This window comes from Cyprinus carpio, chromosome A5 (assembly GCF_018340385.1).
Source record: "Cyprinus carpio isolate SPL01 chromosome A5, ASM1834038v1, whole genome shotgun sequence".
In the NCBI taxonomy this organism is placed as follows: Eukaryota; Metazoa; Chordata; class Actinopteri; order Cypriniformes; family Cyprinidae; genus Cyprinus; species Cyprinus carpio.
Genome location: NC_056576.1, coordinates 18243477 through 18266588, shown reverse-complemented (window position 1 = coordinate 18266588; position 23112 = coordinate 18243477). Strand labels below are relative to the sequence as shown.

Sequence of the window (23112 nt, the reverse complement as noted above, 5' to 3'; positions counted from 1 at the left end):
AACCAAGACGATACAAACGAATAAAAAGATCACATTGTATTTTGGAATCATGCAACAATTTTTATTCTACTCTAACCTTTTGAAGAATTATATATAATTCTGTAATAATAATTGGGGTCAGTAAGATATTTTAATCAAATGAATATTTTTATTCAACAAGGATGCATTACATTGATTGTGACAGTAAATACATTAATAATTCGTTACTATATATATATATATATATATATATATATATATATATATATATATATCTCAAATGAATGCTGCATTTGAACTTTCTATTTTTCATAAAATCCAGGGGGAAATTACGGTTTCAAAAACAACTATTTTTAACACTGATAATAATAAGAAAATTTCTTGAGCCCCCAGTTTTTTTTATTTATTTATTTATTTTATTTTTTTGATTAGTACACATCCCTTTCATTTCCTTTAATATTTGCCTGGCCCTGGACATAATGGAATCCTCAGTTGGAAACACTATGTAGTTTGCACAAGATTCTTGGCTTCATTCTCGTTAAGTAGAAAAGGAGACTTCAAGTTCTTCTGTTTCAGCAGCTTTTCCAGACCCTGCAAAACACAGTTAAAATATAACCATGTGTCATGGAGGGTAAAAATGAAAAAAGGAGAGAAAGAGCTGTCTCTTGAACACTCAGGAACACTACTCTGACATCATTCGCTCTGTTTCACATCATGCTCCATATGTTCACACTTGCTTGTTATTTTTTTTCACTCTGGGCATCTTGCCTCTTTCTTTTTACTAACTGTGACATTTTGTAATCAAACAAATATATGCAAAACACTTTAAAATATTGCAAAAATATTTAGCTTTTGTGATAAATATGTTAACCTAAAATTTATCAGTATTAGCAACTCCAGTTTAAAGCAAAGCTTTAATAATTAAATATAAGAAGTCACATTTTTACCTCGCCAAAGTATGATACAAGTGGAGAGATTTCGCAGATTGCTGGGGGGTCTTCATTTTGTGCCATACTGCAAAAGAAAGAGTAGATCGAGTTATTATAAACCACACACAATCTTAGGAACTGCCTCAAAATACTTCATTTTCTGCATGAATGGGTAAAGTCCTTTCAGCTGAAGCCAGTCGAATGGTATTGCATTCATAACAAGAATGGACATTTCTAGACCATATCCTGCTCTACATCTGGTGATGTATAACTATAATACTTGAGGAAACTTGCAATGTAGCATTTACTGTACATTAAGTGATTTTAACCAAAACAAGCTCTGGTAAAACATGATACTTATTTACCTGATATGACTTAATGGTTTAATATTTTTCTACTGATTTAATAAAGGGTATTTTGTGTTACCACCTATGTTTTGGGGGGATGGGTTTATCTTGCTCATCCAGGAAGTTTCCACCGGCTGCCAGAGCCCAGCGGTAATGTTGTGCTAACAAGGATCTGCGTGCTGTAGTTGGTGTGTCCAAAGGCGCCCCATCAGCATTTTTTAGGGGTGAGAATTCCTCCTCTCTCAACACCTCAAAGGCGACAAATTTCCTGCAAAAAAAAACAAAAAACAGATGACGGTGAGGAAGATGCCAATACCCGAATTTGCCCAAATTAACAGTAGCTGTAAAGCATACTTTGAGAACTGAAAGACGTCAAAGACAAATTTCTCCATTTTGATGCCGTTGGGCTTGGTTGGTTTCACCAGGTTCCCTTCTCCATCCACAAATGGCACTTTCTTGACTGCCACATGCTGCTTCAGCTGACTTTCAAACTTTCTGCAGGGAAAAAGCATTGAAATAGGAATTATTTTGCACAAAGGGCTTTGTTTACAGATTAGCCTGAGTCAATATGTTGCTAATTCTTTAACAAATGCATGGATCCTGGAAGCATGTGCTTTTTAGGCTTAGCTTTTTAGCTTCTGACTAGGCAAACTGTAACATTTAGATTTTAGGTGTCCTTGTCACACCTACACTATTACACATGACCTACCAGAGTCAGTCACCATTCATAAATCTTCTCATTTTGCCTCATGAGATAGTAAAGTGTCCATCGAATGCACACTTCAGAATATTGGAGGAAGTTGTAGGTCATCCAGGTACTTTTCGCCTACTGTTTTCGAAAAACTATGAATTCGGACATACTACTTGTATTTTAACGTACTGTTTTTTGCATACTGTATAGTAGGGAAGTATTCGATTTCGGATGCAGATATTAGGGGTTAGATATAAATGCCATCTTCACCTAGATGTTATTAGATTATTTACTGATAATTTTTTTATTGGTTGTATTATATTACAACATAAAATGATAACTGTAATATAGCAAAAAATGCCCTTTATGGACAATGGAAAGTTGACTTAAGAAACACATAAGAAATTGGGATTGTATATTAAAACTGTATGTCGACCACATACTCAGCCACTTCCTTTAAGAAGCCTCGGGTAAAGAAGTGGTTGCAGATGTTCCCAGCACTGAACAGGAGCTCTCCTCCTGGGCCTCGCAGCTCTGCGGTCTCTGGTTGGATCTCGCTGTACTCGATCACCTGATACAGACCATCCACCCGACAAACCACTCCAACAGGCTCCGCAGGATACGCCTTATCCACCACCTGACCAGAATAAAGGTAAACATATCTAATTAGGCATAATAATACATTAATAAATGGTAAAAAATATATAATAATAATAATGAATGGGATCTAATTTGGGCCTACAGACAGGATATTTTTTTTTACCTTGGCACCACAGTCTGCTCCTTTGTTTACACAAAAGCCAATAAAGACTGGGTCTGCCATCTTCACCAAGATGTTGTCCACACAGTACACGTGAAGATACTCCACACCCCTTCTCTCCATGTCCTCTAAAATCTTGTTGTCCACTAGAGCACGATAGAGGCCTCCATTTCCATCAAGTGAACACAGGCATGAGATGCAAACATCATCTGGTTTTAGTGACTGAACTAAAAAAAAAATTAGTTTATATTTTCATCAGATGAATCCTGTTGTATTTTATTTTAGTCATTTATGAACGACCCCTCTCTGACCTGGTGCCATGGCTATTTTGTTCTTCTTTTCTAGGATGATCTTCCCATCAAAGCCTACGGCTGGTATCATTCTCTGCTCAAACATCACTACGTTGGATGGACAAAGACCAAAATATTCATTGTCTCTGAAGAACTTCTCTGTGGGTCCCAGAGTGAACTCACTGGTCATTATGTACCTGTTCACATATCATTAAAAGATAATTCAATACATGTTCTTCTGTCATTTGGAGGTGGAATAAATTCATGAGTGTTTTTTCAACTACAACCACTTGAATGCTTATCCTTATCCAAGACTTTCAAAAACTGGATACAAATATGAAAACATTTAATAAAAACCTTAATTATTAATTTTTAAAACTATGACCTAAACAGTATAAATCTACATATTTATACACAGTTTGTGGACCAAAAGTGTTTATAGTTAGCAGAAAGCACAGAAAGACCCTTTTTTTTGAATTGCAAAATGAAGAATCATACCATGGTATTGTACACCTACAACCATGCTTCACATTGGCCAGTTCTTGCACCTTCTGGATACGCTCAGCCTGGATCTGGTACAGGGTTTTCCCGCTTGGAAGCTCAACATTGTACATGCCCTTGGGATATGGCACTCCAAGTCGAGTCCCCTGACCACCAGCTAACAGCAAAACAGCCACTCTGTCCTGTGAAATCTGCGATAACCCTGAGGACACAAGTCTTTTATATAGTCTTCAATACATGTAATGTTACTTTTGGCCACATTGTACAAATGTATAAAACAATTGTTTATTTTGAGCACTGGAGCTGTACCTTCATCACCCCACATCTTAAGTCTTTCTTTGTCACTTTTACGCACACTTCCGATGAACTCTGGAGGAACGGGCTCCATCCGCGCGTCTAGCCGACCATCAGCACTCGAGTGTCGGCTTGCAGCCTCAACAGCTGTTAGGCAGTGCTCGAGTAACTCTTCGGGCTTGAGCTGAGATAGCTCCTCCAGAAGCGCAGTGCTTTCTTCCGCAGAAAGCTCAGACCAGAACTGTAAAACATGGCTCTGTCCTGCAGTTTCTAACCTCGCTTTAGCTTCCTCGAATGACAACATCTTTCCCTTCTGGAAAAACACATTAACGCATTAATGATCCGACAACAAACCCCGAGTCGAGTCGACTCTCTTCTGAGGAGACCGAATACGTGTTCTCACCGCTTGCAGCTCGTGATCAGTGTGTGGCTGGCACAATAAACGTATCACTGGAGTTGCATATAATTGGCGAAATAACAGAAAACTACTGTCAAGGCATATTTAGTTTACACGAGTCATTTGAGAACTCCTATGGCTGACTGTGTCTTAAAAAATTGAGATGCCTAGCTAGACAGTATTTTAGCTCCTCACTAACAGCTCGAATCAGTCTAGGTATCAAAGTTTAGGTATCGGAACGTCCCAAATGCTGTCTAGGTAGGCAGCTCGGTAGGTTTCCAAACACAGCCAGTATTTACTCTAGGTCCGCGGATGAATGACTTCCTCAGAAAGCTAACCGCTGTCATGTGATTAGTCTGCTGAGCTGCTCTCCTTCCCCTTTTACTGTGAGGAATCACGTCACATCAGTTCAGTGCAAAACTTCTCAAAGAATTCATTTAAAAATGTATTCAAGTACAAACGTCCAGTTACTTACTAAACTGTAACGAGTAATCTAATCAAAAACCCCATGAAAGCAAGCACTGTTTAAATTCTACTGAAAAGCCTATGGACCTAATTGTGATAAATAGGTTATAATTGTTATTAATTAAGAACATTTATCAATGTATCCAATTGTTTAATAAATTATTACTACATAAAAAAATAAAGTTTAAGTCTCCTTTGAAAGGAAAAATGGTTTTGTGTTTTTCTTTGTGCGTGTTTGTGCATATATGTAGATTTTTAGTCATAAATACCAATTATTTGAGCATGTAATCAGTAATTTCTATAAAATAAAAATTCTTGAAGGGAAAACAAAGGAATTAGTTGACATTTTTAAACATGCTTTTTAAAAGACACATGAGAGTTTGGTAACAGGACTGAGAAAAATGCATCTACAAAAAAAAAAAAAAAAAAAAAAAAGTGAGACTGACCAATACATATTTTGAATAGTTAAACATTTGTGACCTGGGATAGATTAAAAATAAACAAATAAATAAACTACAGACCCAACTCCATGAACAAAATCAAGAATAACTTTATTTACCAGTTATTTTACAAACATAAATATTTTCGCTCTACATTCAGTTTCTGCATTTTAGAAGACAGTTTTTATTTCCTTTTTTGTCCAGTAAACATGGATTTGCATTGATTTGCACATCTCTGCATCAACTAAACCTTCACAGATGTGTCATCACATCTAGATATTTTTTGCAGTACAAATATTTGGATATTTTATTAGCGTGTATGTTTATGATACTCGGGGGACCCCAGCAACAGTACATATTGATATACATGTAGCGAACGTGGTGCATTTACACTCACTAACTTCCAGCTGAACAGTAAGGCAATAGATTGCAGGCAGTCTCAAAGGGCGGCATTCCTTGATTGTGCTGAATGCCACAAACACATACAAATCTAAAGCCTTTAGTCTCACGACAACCACACAAATGGGTCGAGCTCACAAGTCCAGAGGAGTCCAAAGATTTCTCCTGTGAGAAACAGTGAAAAAAGGTGCAAAATGCAAAACAAACAAAACACAAGCTGCATCCATTATGAGGCAGGCAATACAGCTTTTAAAGCCCTGTAAAGTCTCTACAGTGCAATTTGTGCATTTTCCGACGAGACACACATACATGCATTACAAAGACTGAATTGATTCAAAGGGAATCGGGCCACAGCTGAGTTCCATTCAACCGCCATTGGGACACAGAAGGGTGTTTGCTGTTTTTCACTGATCCAAGTCATTTTTTTTTTTTTTTACGATTAAGAGGCTTGAGAAAGGCAAACTGATCCTAGGCCTTCACAAACTCTCCATACAACTCATAAACATATCTGTTCCAGATCTCAATGGAGAAGAGTCTCAGGAGTCTCATCTGCATAGGAGTATCTGAGACCTGAGAATCAAACCATTAGAAAAATATTTCAGTCTGACATTAATGCCATCTCCCTATGTTTCCCCCAAGTAGTCTAAAAGCAGCGTTATTTTATTTATAAATAAGGCAACTATATTAACACTATGGCCTTGAAGAATCACAAAGGGCAATAAGCCATTGAACTGGTGGGTTTTAGGACTTCACATGCAATAGATGTAAGTGCAACTTATTTTTTCCTTGTCAGTCAAAATGCACATCAGGGTGCTAACCCTGAAATATTTCATATGCAAATAAACAAGAAACTTGCCTACTGCTGCAGAGTAGAGTCAACTACATTTTTTTTTTTCAAAAGAGATCCTAACCTATACTGTACATTTAGTGTTGCCTTTACATAAAACTGTCCCCAACCTGATACAAATATTAAACATAAATGCTGAAAATAACATTTACTTAAATCACAACCACTACAATTACTGAATACTATCATTCCATTGGAAACCCTCCTAAAAATTCAAGTCTGGTTTAATTTTATTAAAATAAAGTGCTTAAATATGTTCCTTGACTAGAGAGTGTTTAAATCAGAGTGTTATAGTCATGTATGAAATCCTTGCAAACTAATACTGGTAAGAAACTGTATTAACACTGCAGTCATGCAGATCATTTATGAATGAATGAACAAGAATAGTTTGAATGTAAAAACAAATCAATTTGTAGCATTGCCTTCTTCAACTTAAGAGCGGACGGACAGTGTCTGTCTAGACATAGACCTCTACCCACTTCATTTCAGCTGGTGCTGAATTCTCAAACCCAGGTCATTTTACACTTGATCCAAGTGTGGATTTCTTCTCAAATTTTTAAATAACGCTGGATAAGCTGCCAGTCACCATGGGGAGTGTGTGCACATATATAGTGTGCTCAAATTTTAATAGTAACCTTCAATCAAAATAAATAAATAAACAACATTAAAAAAAAAAAAAAAAAAACTAAATTTAACAATGAAAAGTCCTCAACAATATTACTGGGACCATTTGATGAGTAAGACATATTTTCAGTATTTCCCTTGTTACACTATACTTTTCAAGATGTGAAAACTTGCATTTCAATTAATAGAATAACACAAGGGAGTAAAGTAAATTAGTAAGAAAGTAGGAAATTATGTGAGTGAAATGCAAGTATGTGGGAGTCTGGCCCTGTCAGCTCTATATAATACTGAACACTGCCATCCAGTGGAACGATGATTCAGTCATCTGAAGGGACCACACCAGGATTTTTAGCATGGTATCTACCAAAGCCTTTTGCGCATTAAATTCCAGTTGTGCACTTAAAATGATAATTAATGGATGCTGTGTCCTTTCCATAAAGGAGTTTATCAAAATGCCTTTCATATTCTTGGTCCCTACTATAATATAGCAAACACAGCGCCGTGACCTCAGGAGTGGAATAAGCGGGTGTCTGGATCCAATACAGATGCCATTTGGAGATGCTCACATTTTAGTTACAGCTAGGATTGTATGTTGAGGTATTGATCTGAAAGTTTTCTATGCATGTCCCTGGTCTCATATATTCCAGTTACTCATCCATTCACTGTTTAAAGTCAAACCTCTTTGACCCAAAGATTTCCTCTTCCCCTCATGCAAGCTCTTTCTTGGCCAACTGTTGCTCCAGTTCTCCTCGAGTGCAAACTGGCTCTCTCGGACGATCTCATTCAGTAGTTCAAAAGAAAAGTTGAGAGGAAAAACAAAAGCCTTTTAGGATTTTAACAGTCTTCGGGTTCCCCTCACCGGGACTGAACGCCAAGGGTGATCTTTAGGTTCTCATACACCACGTAGCTGATGCTAACAGCAGGAATGACCTTCATAAAGTTAGGTGCCAAGCCTCTATAGAGTCCAATAGCGCCCTCTGTCCTCACAATGTGTCTGAAGAGACCAGTCATGGTCATCTGAGGGCTGCCTTCCTGAGAAGCTAACGGATGGAGAGCAAGAACAAAATGCAAAAAATCAATTGGACTGTGATAGATAAACAATAATAGTTTATTTGGTGAATGAAACCATATGCAATTCAATAGAATCAGACATTCAAAACTTCTAGCAGGAAGCCTTCTAATTCTGTATTTGAGACTTTAAAGACTTACCTTGAGCCTGCATTCGTGTCCTCACTAATGCTAATGGGTAGCTTGCTAACTGTCCACAAGTACTAGACATTGTACCACAGGCTAGCAGCACAAACACACCCGGATCAGCACTGTCTGTAGCAAACCTCTGAAGCCACGCGTTTTTTAATGTCTACACATGAAAATAAAAGACACATGAGTTACATTATAGTAACTATAAAATAATATAAAATAACAAATTAATTATAAAATATTCAGGATATAGAAAGCTGAAATATAAATTATATAAAAAAAGCATGTAGCAGAGTTATTTTAGTATTATTTATAGACCATTATAGTATTTATTTATATATATTTTTTTTTCAGTCTTAATTTGAGTAATTTAGTTGTGCTTTTGTTAATTGTTTATTCGTTTTTGTTTTTATTTCTATTCTGCTTTAATTTATTTTTATTTATGTTTTTAAGTAATTATAGTAATAACTAAATTCATTTTTAGCTTAACTTAAAATGATTTTATTTCAGTTAGTTGGCAATGATGTAGCCTGACAAATACATAGTCTTATTGTTTTACTGTGTAAAAAAAAAAAAAGCTTACCTCATAAACAGCCAGGTCTATTCCTGCATAAGGGATGATTCCCAACATGTTGGGAATATAACCTTTATAGAAGGCTTTCAGTCCCTCCTTTTTTAATATATGTTTAGCACAGTCCATGATACCAGAGTACTGACCCGTCCTTCCCAGGGCAAGACGAGTTTTTATAACCTTAAACACACAAAAGCTTTGTTTAAGCTCCAAGAGATCTTTATTTGGTGTAGAAAGCCATCATTAGCTTGATTAAGTTTCAGTTTATGATTTGGCAGTTAGTAATTAAAAACTATGGAAACATAACTTTTAAAATGGCACATTACACAACATGATACAAAGAGTGCATGGGAGGTCTAGTCATGGCTTATGATTGATAATTATTATTGAAATGACAGAAACAGAAAGCTTTTGTTTCCTCAAAGCAGTGCTCAAACGTTATTCTTAAATGATGGTTCATGTTTTTACCTCCATGGGGTAGATGCTGCTCTGAGCAATAGCTCCTGCTAGAGACCCAGCCACCAGCCTCTCCAGGATCCCCAACGTCTCCTGATTACTGCCAATCAGCCGCTTAATCTGAAGGACAGAGCAAATGAGCTTTAGAGGTCACAGATAAAATAGCAAAGAGAAAAAATACTATTTTTTCCCCCCCCCCCAAAAAATAATAACACAATACGGAAAAATTTTCACTGAAAAAAAAAAAAAAGTTATTTAAGAGTAAAAGTTATTTATACACTTCCTAAGTTATTTAAACATTGTGGGCAAATGTATTAACATTTTATTAACCAATTTTGTTATGATTACAACAACAAGCTACCTGCTCATACGCCATGAACTTGATAGCAGTCTCAGGTGCAATCTTCAAAACGTTGATACCGTTCCCGCGCCACAGCGACCGAACTCCACCCTCACGGATCATTTGTGCGAATCCTCCGGTGAAACCCACGGTGTTGGTGTGTGATGCATGAACCTGCCAACACCATTCCAGTGGTAAAACATCTCAATTTGCTAGTAAATTGTTTCATTTAAGCATTTTAACGCAAGTTTACTTCAGGTAAGGTAAGCTTTAAGGTAAGCTAGGCTTCAAAGTCCTTATAGAAGAATTTAAAGATGAAGAACTTTCAATTCCACCGAACCAAACTGAAACTAGCCTCACTAAGGCATTTTATAATGTGCATGGTCATCCACAAGCTAAGTTCTATACTGGTAGTGTCAGTGGGTCTCGTACCTGCATGAGAACCTTAAGGCGGTCCAGGGGTGCAGTGCAGGTTCGGGACACAGCACCTGCTCCTCCTCCTGCTACCAGGTGTCGCCACCACATCCCTGTTTTCTTTTCCTCTGCTGTAAACTCATCAGGGACCATCAAACTTTCCCCTACATCAAATATCTGCACAGAGGAAATGACATCATGTGGATTGAGATTTCAAGCACAAATGAACATACTGAATGGACAATCAACCCATCAGATGATCCATCATTAGTACTAGAAAAATTCTTCTTGCGTTTCTGTGCTGCTGTAAGCAGACAGAATCTCAAGAGAATACATAAAAAGTGCATATGAAAAGATGAGAGGTATCCGTCTTTCTCTTTTTCATGGATATTTAAAAATTTTGCTCAGTCCTTTTTATATCATCTAGTTTTAATATGACAGTCTCAATTGATCTTCATTGGTTCTGGCTATATTTAATTCCCACCCAGATGATCATCAAAATATGAATTATGATAATAACAAAAGGAAAGAAATCAAGAAATATCTGGCTTTAGTTTTCAAATTAAATTACCCTTCTGTAATATAAGTGTAATTAATTATTAAGTTATCTGTTCACCTCTGTACAATGGTAATCCATGAGGTGGACACATCTACCTCTCCGGGTCACAAAGATCAAGTCAGTGACATCAGAACACTGTTGATCTGTTTAACAGGATCAGACTGGATCACAATGACCCCATTTGTCCCATTCAGGAGTATTTCAAGTGTGAGGAAACAAATATAACTAAGTAGTTCTTAGCAGGACTGAGTGACTAAGGTGGCAGCACATCACCGGTGTGTGCTGAATGTCAGTCATGCATGTATTGGCAATTTATACAGAATAAAGAGACTATAAAAATCACCATAACCTCCTAAAAGGAGCAACGAGAGACAGCTGGTGCTAAAACAAAGCTGGAAACTTTGAACTGTAATGCAGATGGCAGGATGGCGTGGTTTTCTTTTACCGTAGAGTGTTTCCAGTGGAGGATGATTTCAGGAATGTTGTCAGCAGGATGAAGCAGGTGGTAATCTCTCCATTCATTCCAGTCAATCGTCATTGTACCGTTTTTATCCATACTGTTCAAATAAAAAGACAAAAAGAGACCAAAACTAAATAATATGTCAGGAACTTCTTTGGCTCTGGGTAGCAGCCTCTTATTTCAAAAAAATCATTTTTGAAATGTTTTTTAAATGTAAGCACCTAGATAAGAAACTGCTTAGACTTGCTAAACTTCTACGAAAATTAATGATGTACAGTCAAGCAGCTAGAAAGTAATAATTAATCACATGCAAAAATGTCCCTGTTTTCAGCGTTTCAGATCTATTCTGACCTTCACATTTAGAATTCTTCTTTAGTAATTTTAAGAAAGAGACAAATGAGACAAAATAGCTTCTGAGAGAGAGAAAAAAATTACCTCAAAACTGCTAAATGAAAGCAGCACAGATGAAACAGCAGATGCAATGAAAATGCAGAGCAAGGCAGACATGCAGGGAGAAGACCACTACTTACTACATTATAGTAGGGGCACATATTTGACCCCTCCTTATTCTGATAAGATAAGAGAGAGAGAGCGGGGGTCGGATCACAAGAAGGAGAGAGTGATAAAGAAACAGAAACAGAAAGCGTACGACCAAACACACATATAAACAGACAGACAGAAAATAAAAAATAACTTTTTTATTGTATGTGCTGCATTTAATTTGAACATGGGATTCAGATTTCTTTTAGGAGCTCGAAAATGAGCTCTAAAAAAAACTCTTTGGTACTGACTGGTCAAAGAAACACGCTGAAAAATAAGAACCAGTAGACGTGTTGTATAACACGTGCTGTTTTGAGGTGAGGGTTCCCAGTCAGCTCAACACTATACAGATCAGTCAGGTCTGAATTATTAGCTGGAAATAAAAGACTAAAGAGAATGAAGGAGGGTGGATATATATACAATCAATAAAACAAATTACCTCTTGAGGATCTTTTCAGCTTGTTCCTCAGATATATGAACCCCAAGGTCTCTTAGTGACTGCATGATCTCCTGTGAATCTATGTGACCTGCAGATTTAAAAGGAAACATGATTTTAACATCTAAACCAGCCAATCTCAACCTGATATTACTCTAAGTGATTTAAAAGAAGACAAAATAAGCATTAAAATAAAGATAAAATAAGTATTTAAACAAGGCACAACAACAACAAAAATCTAAATGATAAACAACAAAAATATTTAAAACAAGGCACAACAACAACAAAAATCTAAATAAAAAAATTCCCCTAAATCAAAAAATAATAAAATAAATACACACACACACACACACACACAAATCTTCCCGTAAATCACAAACTACTGGACAAGTCACATTGGGTGGCCTTATAGTCTAAAAGGTTTGGAACCTCTGATCTAAACACATGAGAAGACTGCTTATGCACTCTATTGTTTGCACAATGACTAATGCTGCATGATACATGCATGTCTTTCTGTGAATTGGCTTGTTTTGCAATTCAAGACAACGCTATTAATTGTGCACTAAAACCCATTCATTCTTACCATCATTCTTTTTGTCAAGACTCTTGAAGACCAGCCTCAGTTTCTTCTCATGGTCCCTCAGGTAGTGCACAAACTCCTCAAAGTCCAACTGACCATCCAAGTCTTTGTCTCCAGCCTTGACGATTTTCTGAAACACATACATGCAAGAATCAACATCAAAACCTCAAGACAGAATCAAGCCATTTTTGGGGTCAGTGAGCTGGTGCTGTTCAGGGTGTTGAGCTAATGGGTCACTAGGGACAGACATATGGCCTTTGTTTGCTGAAGAGAGTATTGAAAGGACCATGCTGAACATTTTCATGAGCATCAGCTTTATGAGCTTTAGGGCACAAGCTGTCTGAACCATTGAGCAGTATATAATTGAAGGCAATGGAAAGGGATGGAGAAGATTTATTAATCATTAACCTGAAGTATTTTAGAAGGACAAAAACAAAGTGAATGTGTGTTTCCAGTTTTAGTAGCAAATCAGACCCATAGCGTGATTCCTGGCTGATGTTGCTTTGACAGTTATATTAAGCCAATATAATCCAGAAATAAAGTCCTTTTTTATGGCCTCTGTGCTCATTAAAATCTACCACCAAGAAGCCATGTTTACAAAAAAAGCATTTTTAACAAAACAAAAAGTAAAAGTTACATTTATTATATAAAAATATAGGAATAATTATTATCGACTGATTTATACTGATAATAATAATGAATCCATTCATTGACCACCATTCAACAGAAATTGCTTCGATTAAATTCAAAATTGACGAATTCTTCAGGGCTCATCAACATGTCTGATAGTCTGTTGTGCATCGTTTCAAAATGTCAAGATCACAGGCTTCCAGCCAAGTCTCAATCAGCCCTGCAAGTGGAAAGCAGGACAGCCGTTGTCTTCTCACACTTAATCCGGATACAACTAGGGGTGCACGATAAATATCGGCCGATAATTAATGCGCATCTCATCAGTAAAGCCGGTTCTCTAATCAGCGGTAAATTCCATAAGGTGCGTGATTTCACATAGAGCAGCTGTTACTACACAGAGACGTTGTTAACTGACAAGCTGTGCAAATCCACGTTTATTATCAGTGTGGATTTGCGCAGCTTGTCAGTTAACAACGCCTCTGTGTTGTAACAGCTGCTCTATGTGAAATCAAGCACGATATTTATCGTGCACTCCTAGATACAACAATGACTCAACTACAGACAAGAGGGTCAAGAGAATGGAAACAAGTTTTTGGAGCTGAGAACATTAGCTGTTTGAAGTTCACATATTTGTGACAATGCAGTCATTCTCAAATACAATATATTTGGATGAATCTGAAGAAAAAAAAAACGGAAAGGAAAACTTGCAATGACATTTTATAGTATAAATATTAAAGTTGTTTTAGTTTAAAATAACTAGTACTTATTGGCATTTGTCACTTGATGTCCAAGTCATTTAGGCATGAAAAATCAACGTGAGCTCCACTCTGTAAAGGACACAGGAAGGGATCCTTCTTGTAGCCTCTTGGTTAGTGCTTTATATCTAACAGGAAACAGAATGCATTTTGCTCAACCATTATATTCTTTACCATATATGATCTAACATAAAGTTAATGCTTCAAAACGAAAACTAAAGAGACATACAGGGGCTAAATTTTTCATAACAGAAGGCAGTTCAAACACGGAAGTCACATAATCTGGATTAAATTGATTCATCCCATTACAAATGAAGTCTTGACATGAATGGGAAGGACACAAAGCTCTTGGGTCACAAGAACATTTTAACTTTTGAATATGAAACCACACAGATTTTCCTAAATTTCTATAAATCACTTAAATCCACAGTTCAGTATTGTTACTGTTAACTAAAACAACATAAAACTATTAAAAATCTTTTTTAGGAACTGAAAGCGGAATAAAATCAAATCAAAAAAATATAAATAAAATATAAACATGATTTGAAAAAACAAAAACAAAAAAAAATGAAATGACAATTAAAATTGTTGCCTTGGCAACTGAAATAAACATATTTAGGATGAAGTACTAAAATTATTAAATTTAAACTGAAATAAATTGAAGCTATATGGAAATAAATAAAAAAATAAAAATGACAAAAGCACATAAAATTACTAAAACTAAAATTAAATAAATAAAACCTTGATTATGATTTCACAGTGTGTTATGCTGCTGTTTGATTATAAACAACATCTACAAAGTTACGATGCTCAAAACTCAGTGCAAAGGGAGATATTTTATTTTACAGAATTCACTTTTTAAAGTCCCCATGAAATCAAAATGAAAGTTTTTTGGGTGTTAGTATCAATATGTTAGTCTAAAGGTTATCTATAAGGAAGTGTGCTCCAAAACAGTGACAACAGTATCATTTAGAAGATATAAGCATTCAAAGCTTGCAGTTCGTCACTTCCGTCAAAACGGCGCAACGATTATTTTGACGTCACATCATACTTCATCTTCTCATCAAATCTTCTGACTGATCAAATGCTCTCTAGAATCCGAAGCGCCCACCACCTGAACTATAAATAGGCACTGAAGCTGCGGCTGAGATCAGTCACTTGTTCACAGTGTAGTATTTCCTGTACAGTGAATGGCTCGTAGTGCACAATGCAGGAGATAGGGAATGATTCAGACAGTGTAAATAAGCTTTCGATTGGTGCAAATGAGGTCTGGTTTCACGTTGTTTCACGTGAACTGTGGCACCTGGACTTTGGCTCCGGTCCAGAGACGCGATCGCACAGAGCGGATCATATGCACAACTCGCGAGTCGCATGATTATTTATGATCACTATTTTGTTTTACTAAGAGTTTCATATTGAATCTAGGGGGTAATCTATTAGACTTTGGATGTCAAATGCGGCTCTGGCCCGAGCAGATATAAACAAAACGCTATTGGCTATTTCATATGTCCCGCCCTCTCTTCCTGTTTCAGTTGAAATTACATCACCACATAGAATAATGCTGCGTGTTTCAAGGCACTTCAGGGACACAACACGGCTGGTAGAGACTACAATGAGCTTCTTCCTGGGTTTGTGACATCACACAACATTTACATAAACCCAGCCCTCAGGAAAACACAACAAAGAGAGCAAGGCCATGTTGGGCTGCTTTAGAGAAGAGGAAGAGTTGTTGTAGTAGAGTGTTACAGTAATAAATTAAACAGGTATTCTACAAAAATGCTACAATGCAATCATGTATTCTGCTGTACTAAAGCTTTAATAACGATAAAACCGTCAAAATAACAGTGTATCTACAAAGTAAGAGACAGCTGCACAAAAAAAAAAAAAAAAAAAAAAAAACATTCTGAAACATCCTGTAAGAGCTGTGCTTGGTCTTAAAAAAGTAAAATATGTTAAAAAACGAAGCATGAACACGTTACACTACACCCCATTAACACAATCAAGCCTTTGGAAATAGCTGATTTACCACCCCTTTAAAAATGAATACTGAAAACATAAAATAAATAAAGCATACTACACAGTACACAATCGTTTTAACATAATAATGCAGATCACATACCTTTCGCCATTTCTTGTATGAATCGAATTCTTGTGATGGAAGAAATAAACTCAATTTGAAAAGAGACTTCAGCTGCGCCGGTAAACTTTCAGACTCAAAATACTCGAATTCTATCCGTTCTGAGATATGGCCCGGCACGTAAAGACACAAACACATGTTCAGCTAAAAAATAAATCAATAAAACTAAAAACTTAAAGGCAATGTAAGAAAGATACATATGTCCACAGCTCTAGTTTGTTCTTAAAGTCTCAGGACTATAGTGCCAGCCCAGTATTTCTGTCACATGGGATTGGGGACTTATAAATCCCTCCCATTTCAAGGCTTGCACTGCACACTGCAATGTAACTGGCTCTCATCATATACAGCATCACCTTCCTACAAGGCTTCCCGGTGTATCTGTCTGAAAGTCATACAACTGCAGATTTCTGGAATATTCATATAATTAAAATAAGTAAAACAGACAGCATCTTATTTGACTATAAAGAACAAGATAAATCATCTAATTAAACATTATATTAAAGGGGAAAAACATTTAAGCCCCCATAACATTAATTACAACTTTCAAAACACATTTCAGCAAAAACTGTGACATTCATAAAAATCTCCAATCCAGACCTAAGGGACATCAGTAAAGCTTATCAAATCTAGTTTAAGGTACCAATATTCACAGTTTCACAACACAAAAGTGTACCTATGTACAGGTCCAGTGACTGCTTTATTACCATTTTTTATTTTATTTGTTTGGAGTGAATATAATAAAAACACAAACAAATGGGATTTCAGAACTTTTCCTGCTCCTTTTTAACTGCCACACTGACTCCTAATGATTCAGTTTGGGTAATTTCTGAGTTCACATCATGTGCAGATATCTGAAATTATTTCATTAAAATGGGCCTGTTTTCTCAGCCATCTATATCACATGACATGAAGCCAATTTGATTAAAAAGTTTGCATTTCCCTCATTTTCCATATGCGCATGAGAAGATGTGAAATATCACTCTTAGCTCAGCTTTGGAAGATCTACGTTGAAAAGATTCAGATCAAGAATCATAATTGGAAATAAAGTGCAGCAGTTCAGTTGTTGTCATATTCCCCTCAGAAAACAAAAGGAAAAATATCAATGCATAAGCAACTTTAAAGCCTTTCAACATATATGTTTGATGCAGCAATTCTCTCTGCTATACCTGCTGAAGATCCTTAGGAGGCGCCACCATAATCAGCACTGTAGTTTTCTTTGGGGATACTGCACTCTTTTCTTGTCCGACTGAATCTGCCTGTGTACCTTGATCCCTCTGGCCTTCCTTTTTTGCAGCATTTTCTAAGTTTTGTTCCTTAAGTGCATCGGGTGGCCCTGCGGTATCATTTTCGCACGCTGTTACTCCTAGAAACCCCTGGAAAAGGGTTGCCCAAAGTTCCTTGAACATCTTTTGTGAAGATGCTCCAAGTCTGTTTGTGTACTTGACTCCAAGTTAGTGTACTTGATCAAACCACAACATCCAGCTGTGGTGAGTTTTTGTCTTGGTCTTCTCAAGAACTATCAATTTGAATCTACAGATTTTTTATGTGCATATAGAGAGAAACTGCTCAGGCAGTCATGTGTGAGGCCAGGAGGATGAGGGCAGAGGAGGACACTGCCACACAATTTCCAAAGCTTTCTGGCATATCCAACAGTGTTTCCACAGTAGCCCGGTGACCAAGTCAAAACTCTGAAATGCAGCGAATGACCAGTTCCAATTAACCCGCTCTCATAATCTTCTCAGAATCATTGCAGACTTACAGCATCTTTCCAAAACAAATTCTCCAAGACACTTTCCAAAAACATGTTCTTTGCTGAGTGCAAAATCATGCAAAAAGTAATTTACTCTTCAAGTGACATCACTCCACAACCATGACACACTGCACAGTAGTTAAAACACGAAAAAAAGAAAGAAAAAAAAAGACAACTTAACTGGAAGAAGCTGAAATCCTTACAATGCATCTATTTCTAGCGATTCCATGTTTTAAGTGCTAGTATTTCTTGGCACCTACAAGCTGCTGCAGGTTGGCTGCATCTATAGCCGGCAAAAAGTGATGCAGTGAAAAAAGCTGCAACCTCACTGCAGCTGTGCCTCAGCCAATCAGAGCACTCCGCACTGGCTGCCCCTGTCTGACAATGCACAGGGAGCCAATCAGAGGATAAAATACAGCCATCTTTTGGAGTGTTCTCTTACTCACCCAGCAATGAGGAAATTCTGCTGACTTTTTTCTGCCCTCTGGTTTTAATACCTACTGTCATCATCAGGATCTCCCTGACAACGGCTCACTTTAATACACAAATCTACCTCATTCATTCACATTTATTAGCTTTGCCAATGCATCTGAGATTTTTTACGTAATGCATCGTGCGTCTGTCATATATTGTAATAGAAAGTCATACTGTAGTGTCAAAACTTTGGTTCACAAGTAACATCTCCTGAATGCAAAACCAGATAAAGCAACATAATTAAAGTACAAAAAGCTACAATGTTTAATATAATGTTTAAAGGATATAACCTTATGTCCTCTCAACAAATCATGAATTTACTTTTCATCTTTAAACTTCCTCTAATATGTAGCCTAATATTAGCCTTATGTGCCTTTAAATGTACACGTCATGGGTCCAAAAAAAAAAAAATTAGCCAATCATAGCAGTGGTTCCCACTGTTCTCCAGGGGGCCCTTGTACACCTAATCTAATTAATATGTGACGATAGAGAGATCCTAAATTATTCACCCAGCCCTCTGAACATGAAGGGTCTGGCTGCTTGCTTTTACTGTGCTTAATTTAAAAAATAAATCAAATAATACATTTATAAGAAAAAAAGAAAGAAAAACACAAGAAGGGACAGCATTTACATATTTAAACAAAACATAAACCCAATATTTTTCTAAATGGAGCGGATTAGCTACTGATGTTTGAAATTAGCAGGGTGTGTAGCAGACTAATGTAATGAGGCACTGTGGGAATGATTTCTGATGTGGGAGGAATTGGATAGCTATATGTGGCAGGCTTGACGTCATTCTGCTTGAATTTTAAGCAAGTTACTGTAAAAACCAGAAATGATAAACAATCACAGTAAACAACAGAATAAACCAGAATGGTTCAAGGATTACAGAAAACTAGCATCCAGTGAAGTTAATTGGATGTTTAAGAGCAAAGAAAGAGTCAAAAGACAAATACGACTAAATTAAAGTGAAAAAGTGTCTACATATACTGGGCAACAAGAACTACTTCATTAACCTATTTAAGATTCATTTAAAAACTCCTATAATTAAAAACCTTTCTCCGCACACTTATTCATACAACATTATAAAGACCTGTAGCTTCTTATGTAACAAACTATTTTTCAGTCTCTATTTTTGAGTGTTTTACAAGTCTCTGAGCAGGTCCTGTACACCAGGCTTAGGCTAGCACTGCATTTGCATTTATCTTCTCACTGCATTTGCAAATCCAACTTGCAAATCAAGCTCAAATCCACAAGTGCAATCCACCCTTGATCATTAAAGTGCCAGTAAGTTAATTTTGCCCTCCATAACTGAAGCAGCAGATGTCATTCATCACGGTGTGAGGTTGTGAATTAAGCACTAAACTCTTTTGACCTTCATAATTAAACATGTAATAACACATTTGCTGGTCTATTTAGGCAGTGCCAACAAATCTCAGCTTGTCCACTATAGAGGAACATTCGGTTTTGTTCGAAGTGCTTTTGTTTCCGGTCAAACAAAGGAATTCTTGATGCACAAAATACTGCAGCCAGTCTTTTGTCCAAGACTGCCACTACCCAAAAAAAAAATGTTTGACCTTAAGATAGGGGACAACAGCCCTCCAGGACTGAGTTTGGTGACCCCTGCCTTAAGTAAACATAATTAAACTTTATAAAAAAAACACACCTAGAGACGAAACTATCAGTAGTGTGGTATGCAGAGCATGTCTGTGCTCTTTATAAGCCAATGAGTAAACCAACTTTGAAACTTATTTTCTCAGTTTGAGTTCTGAAAGCATTAACATTATGTTACCTGTAAAAGATAAAACCTCTCACCTTCCCCCATCACAGAGAGAGAGAGAGAGAGAGAGAGAGACGGGGGAGGGAGAACTGCCGGGTGGTAAATCATAAATGACAGACGATCTCGTGACTGGCCTACAGAAGCAGCCCACATTCCAGGTGATCAGTATCCAAGATCCCATTCCCTGATTTGCAGGATGCTCCTTTTCCAACAATTATTTCAGGATATTTTTTTATAAAGCAAGTGTATAACATATACTGTATTCACTGAAGAACTAAAAGTGAAAAAACATTTTCTGTCCTCTTTCACATTCGCAAATTTCTATTTCGTTTTAACAGATTACAGTCACTCAAAGCAGGTTCTGTAAATTTTTACCACGCTGTGAATTTCCCAGCAACAACTTTTTGTTTGTGCTTATTAATTATGTTGCTGTGTATGTTCTTGAGGGACTCGTCTAGTTTTGCATTTCCTTTTTCTTTGAGCAGATGCATTCTTGTCTAGATTCATATCTAATAAACATGAAAGTGAAAATTATACTGAACTCTGATTAGAAAACAACATGCCTGTATATGGGTATCCAGTATTGCTTAGTAATATATATATATATATATATATATATATATATATATATATATATATATATATATATATATATATATATATACACACACACAAATTAAAGTAAAATATATATTTCTCTGATAGCCAGAAATAAAAACAACATTATACACACACACACACAATATATAAATTAATTAAAATATAAATTATATGTATCAGTCTATAACAGCTATTGTTCCAGCTAAATAAGGACAACAGCTTTTTCCAAGACTGAAATCAAACTCAATTAGGCTCCTTAAATGTTTATTTTGTGTGGACAGAAACCCACACACCTACCCTAAAATAGAAAAAGGTACCCTTTTCACACAGTGGTGAGTATGCAAGGCCAGTGTTCACCCAACAATGGAGATCTTTTTTGCCATATGCCTACATCAAACACACTGTAAACACAGTAATCCTTTCTAGGAAAAATAGCAATCCCTTTTCACACAGTGGTGAGAAAGGAAAGGTACAGATGTCCTTTGAGTCACCGTGTTAAGCAATTGTCACTCAAGTCAGCTGGTTTAGTGAGTGACCCCCACACAAGAGCTGTGAAAGGAAGGAGCCAATAGCCTAGAACTACATAACTATGTTCTGGGTTTTAATAAATGGTGATTTATAAACAAAATGTGTTGCATTAAGTTTTTCCTAAGTCTGTCCTCTCTATCAGCGTGATCTGACCTGTAATCCCATTATAAAGCCCCATTACAGTGAGGTAACTGAATCGTATTGGATAGTGGTAACTTACCATGAGTTCATGTTCAGTGCGATGGACTCCCAGCTTTTTCAGCCCGATGGTCAGATCGTTGACACAGATGCCCCCGTCTCTGTTGACATCCAAGATCTGGAACAGCACCTTGAGCCGATGGTGCTCCTGCTCGGGTCCGCCGCACACCGGGCAGTGATGCGGGGAGTCGCAGGACTCATCATGGCGGTGCTCGGAGAGTGATGTAGCGGCGGCCAGCGTGGAGCCCAGTGTCCGGCCACCGCCACCGCCTCCCGGGTCCGAGCCCTGATACTCCTCCGAGCGGCACTGGCAGAAAACACCACTGAGCAACGGAGACACGAACGATCCCCGCTCATGCATATCACTGAACTCCACACTACTGGTTGCTAAAGCAGTTTAAACTGAAGTCTGTGAGCGTACGGGGAGCGTGAGCCAGCCGATGACGCGATCCGAGCGGCGCCTGTTTTCAGTCAGGATGCGTGTGCTTTGAGATAAGCTTCCGAAAACGTCCTCAGAGTTATATATTTTCTTTTGAGCCTCTTTACTTCAGCAATCGGCGTGCTTTGTTTTGGAGTAAGGTTCGAATTGATCGTTCATTCACTCGCTGTAGCGGCACGCGGAGCTCCGGGTCGTAGTGATGAGCTGGAAGGATGTCCCACCGTTACTCCTCCGGGGCTTCTGTATGTCAAAAAAGCGCAGGCAAATCGGCGTTTTCCGATATAAACATCGCTTTGAATCTCGTTCCGGATATAAATCCTCGAGTTTGTGAATTTCCAGCGGTAATCCGGTTTGAATCGGCGGTATGAATGACAGCTGATGCAACGAGAATGCCGGTAACGCGGGCGGAATCTCGTGTTCTACAGGAAATGACTGAAGTGGGCGGGGCTTATGATGTCAGTGATTGACACATGCAGTTACCAATGACTTTAATCCAAGTTGTTTTCTCGTCACGCCCACTAGTTCTTGTCCTTTCCACTCTATAATAATTCATAAAAAAAAATACTAATAATTGTTATTATCGGCAGTAGCATTATAACTTAGCATTATACATTTATCGTTAGTACAGTTAAACCCGTTTGTCACTCACCGTCCCCCCAAGTGAACACATTCAAAAGAGAGACACCTGCTGGGGAAATCATAGAATGCAGTTTTCTGCTGTTCAAATTAGGATTTGATGTTCCTGATGTTAAGGCACTTAACCGACTTATAAAAAAACAAATTGTGATATTACAAGCACCTTGATGCAAGTTACAGGAATTAAATAATCCCATTGTGGAAAGGCTGCACATTTGTTGTCTCAGTAGATCTACTGTGTAAAGCAGACAGGGCAATAATTTAGCTTTGACTCAATAACTTGCACCAAGCTTGTCTGTTCCTGTCTACAGCAAACTATATACTAAGTACTACTGATTAGTCCTGTATCTACACACTGAGAACTGCGAGTGTGTTTTCCCTTGTGAACTCATTAAACAGATGTACTAAATCACATACTTTAATACTTTGGCCATGCAGCAACAAACAATCCCTGCAGTTGAACTGAATCACAACAACAACAACAAAAAAGATATCTTTTGTTTTTTTAATTGTTCTGCAATAGCCATGTTTCCTCTCAGCCTGCAGTGACCTTGCAGGTTGTTTTAAATACAGCTACATTTTACAAATCTACTTCCTCTCACCGTCTGGTGGTGGTTACAGCTCAGCATAAAGATGTTTCATTTGCACACTGCCTTTCAAAATGTT

The 23112-nt window shown here is 37.3% G+C and overlaps 2 protein-coding genes across 7 annotated transcripts; both read right to left on the bottom strand.

Annotated features, from left to right (window-relative positions):
• Positions 1-381: 381 nt before the first annotated feature.
• Positions 382-4656, bottom strand: LOC109073094 (UDP-N-acetylglucosamine pyrophosphorylase 1, like 1). Of its 2 annotated transcripts, XM_019089263.2 has the most exons (10): positions 4195-4655; positions 3807-4104; positions 3495-3699; positions 3018-3193; positions 2710-2882; positions 2390-2583; positions 1610-1750; positions 1338-1523; positions 927-993; positions 382-570 (listed from the first exon to the last, which is right to left on the bottom strand). In XM_019089263.2, the coding sequence occupies exons 2-10, from the start codon at positions 4093-4095 to the stop codon at positions 481-483; spliced, it is 1521 nt and encodes a 506-aa protein (XP_018944808.1). In that variant the 5' UTR covers positions 4096-4104; positions 4195-4655; the 3' UTR covers positions 382-480. The 2 variants fall into 2 exon arrangements, with proteins under 2 accessions (XP_018944808.1, XP_018944809.1); XM_019089264.2 differs by having other exon boundaries at positions 3807-4656.
• Positions 4657-5181: 525 nt separating this feature from the next.
• LOC109073095 (solute carrier family 25 member 25b) lies at positions 5182-22259 on the bottom strand. 5 transcript variants are annotated; one of them, XM_042756119.1, is made up of 11 exons: positions 21394-22259; positions 12523-12649; positions 11943-12030; positions 11494-11532; positions 10949-11060; positions 9963-10121; positions 9552-9704; positions 9203-9310; positions 8747-8914; positions 8173-8323; positions 5182-8003 (listed from the first exon to the last, which is right to left on the bottom strand). In XM_042756119.1, the coding sequence occupies exons 1-11, from the start codon at positions 21730-21732 to the stop codon at positions 7819-7821; spliced, it is 1629 nt and encodes a 542-aa protein (XP_042612053.1). In that variant the 5' UTR covers positions 21733-22259; the 3' UTR covers positions 5182-7818. The 5 variants fall into 5 exon arrangements, with proteins under 5 accessions (XP_042612053.1, XP_042612060.1, XP_042612055.1 ...); XM_042756126.1 differs by lacking the exon at positions 21394-22259 and adding an exon at positions 17208-19082; XM_042756121.1 differs by lacking the exon at positions 11494-11532 and having other exon boundaries at positions 21394-22256.
• Positions 22260-23112: the final 853 nt, after the last annotated feature.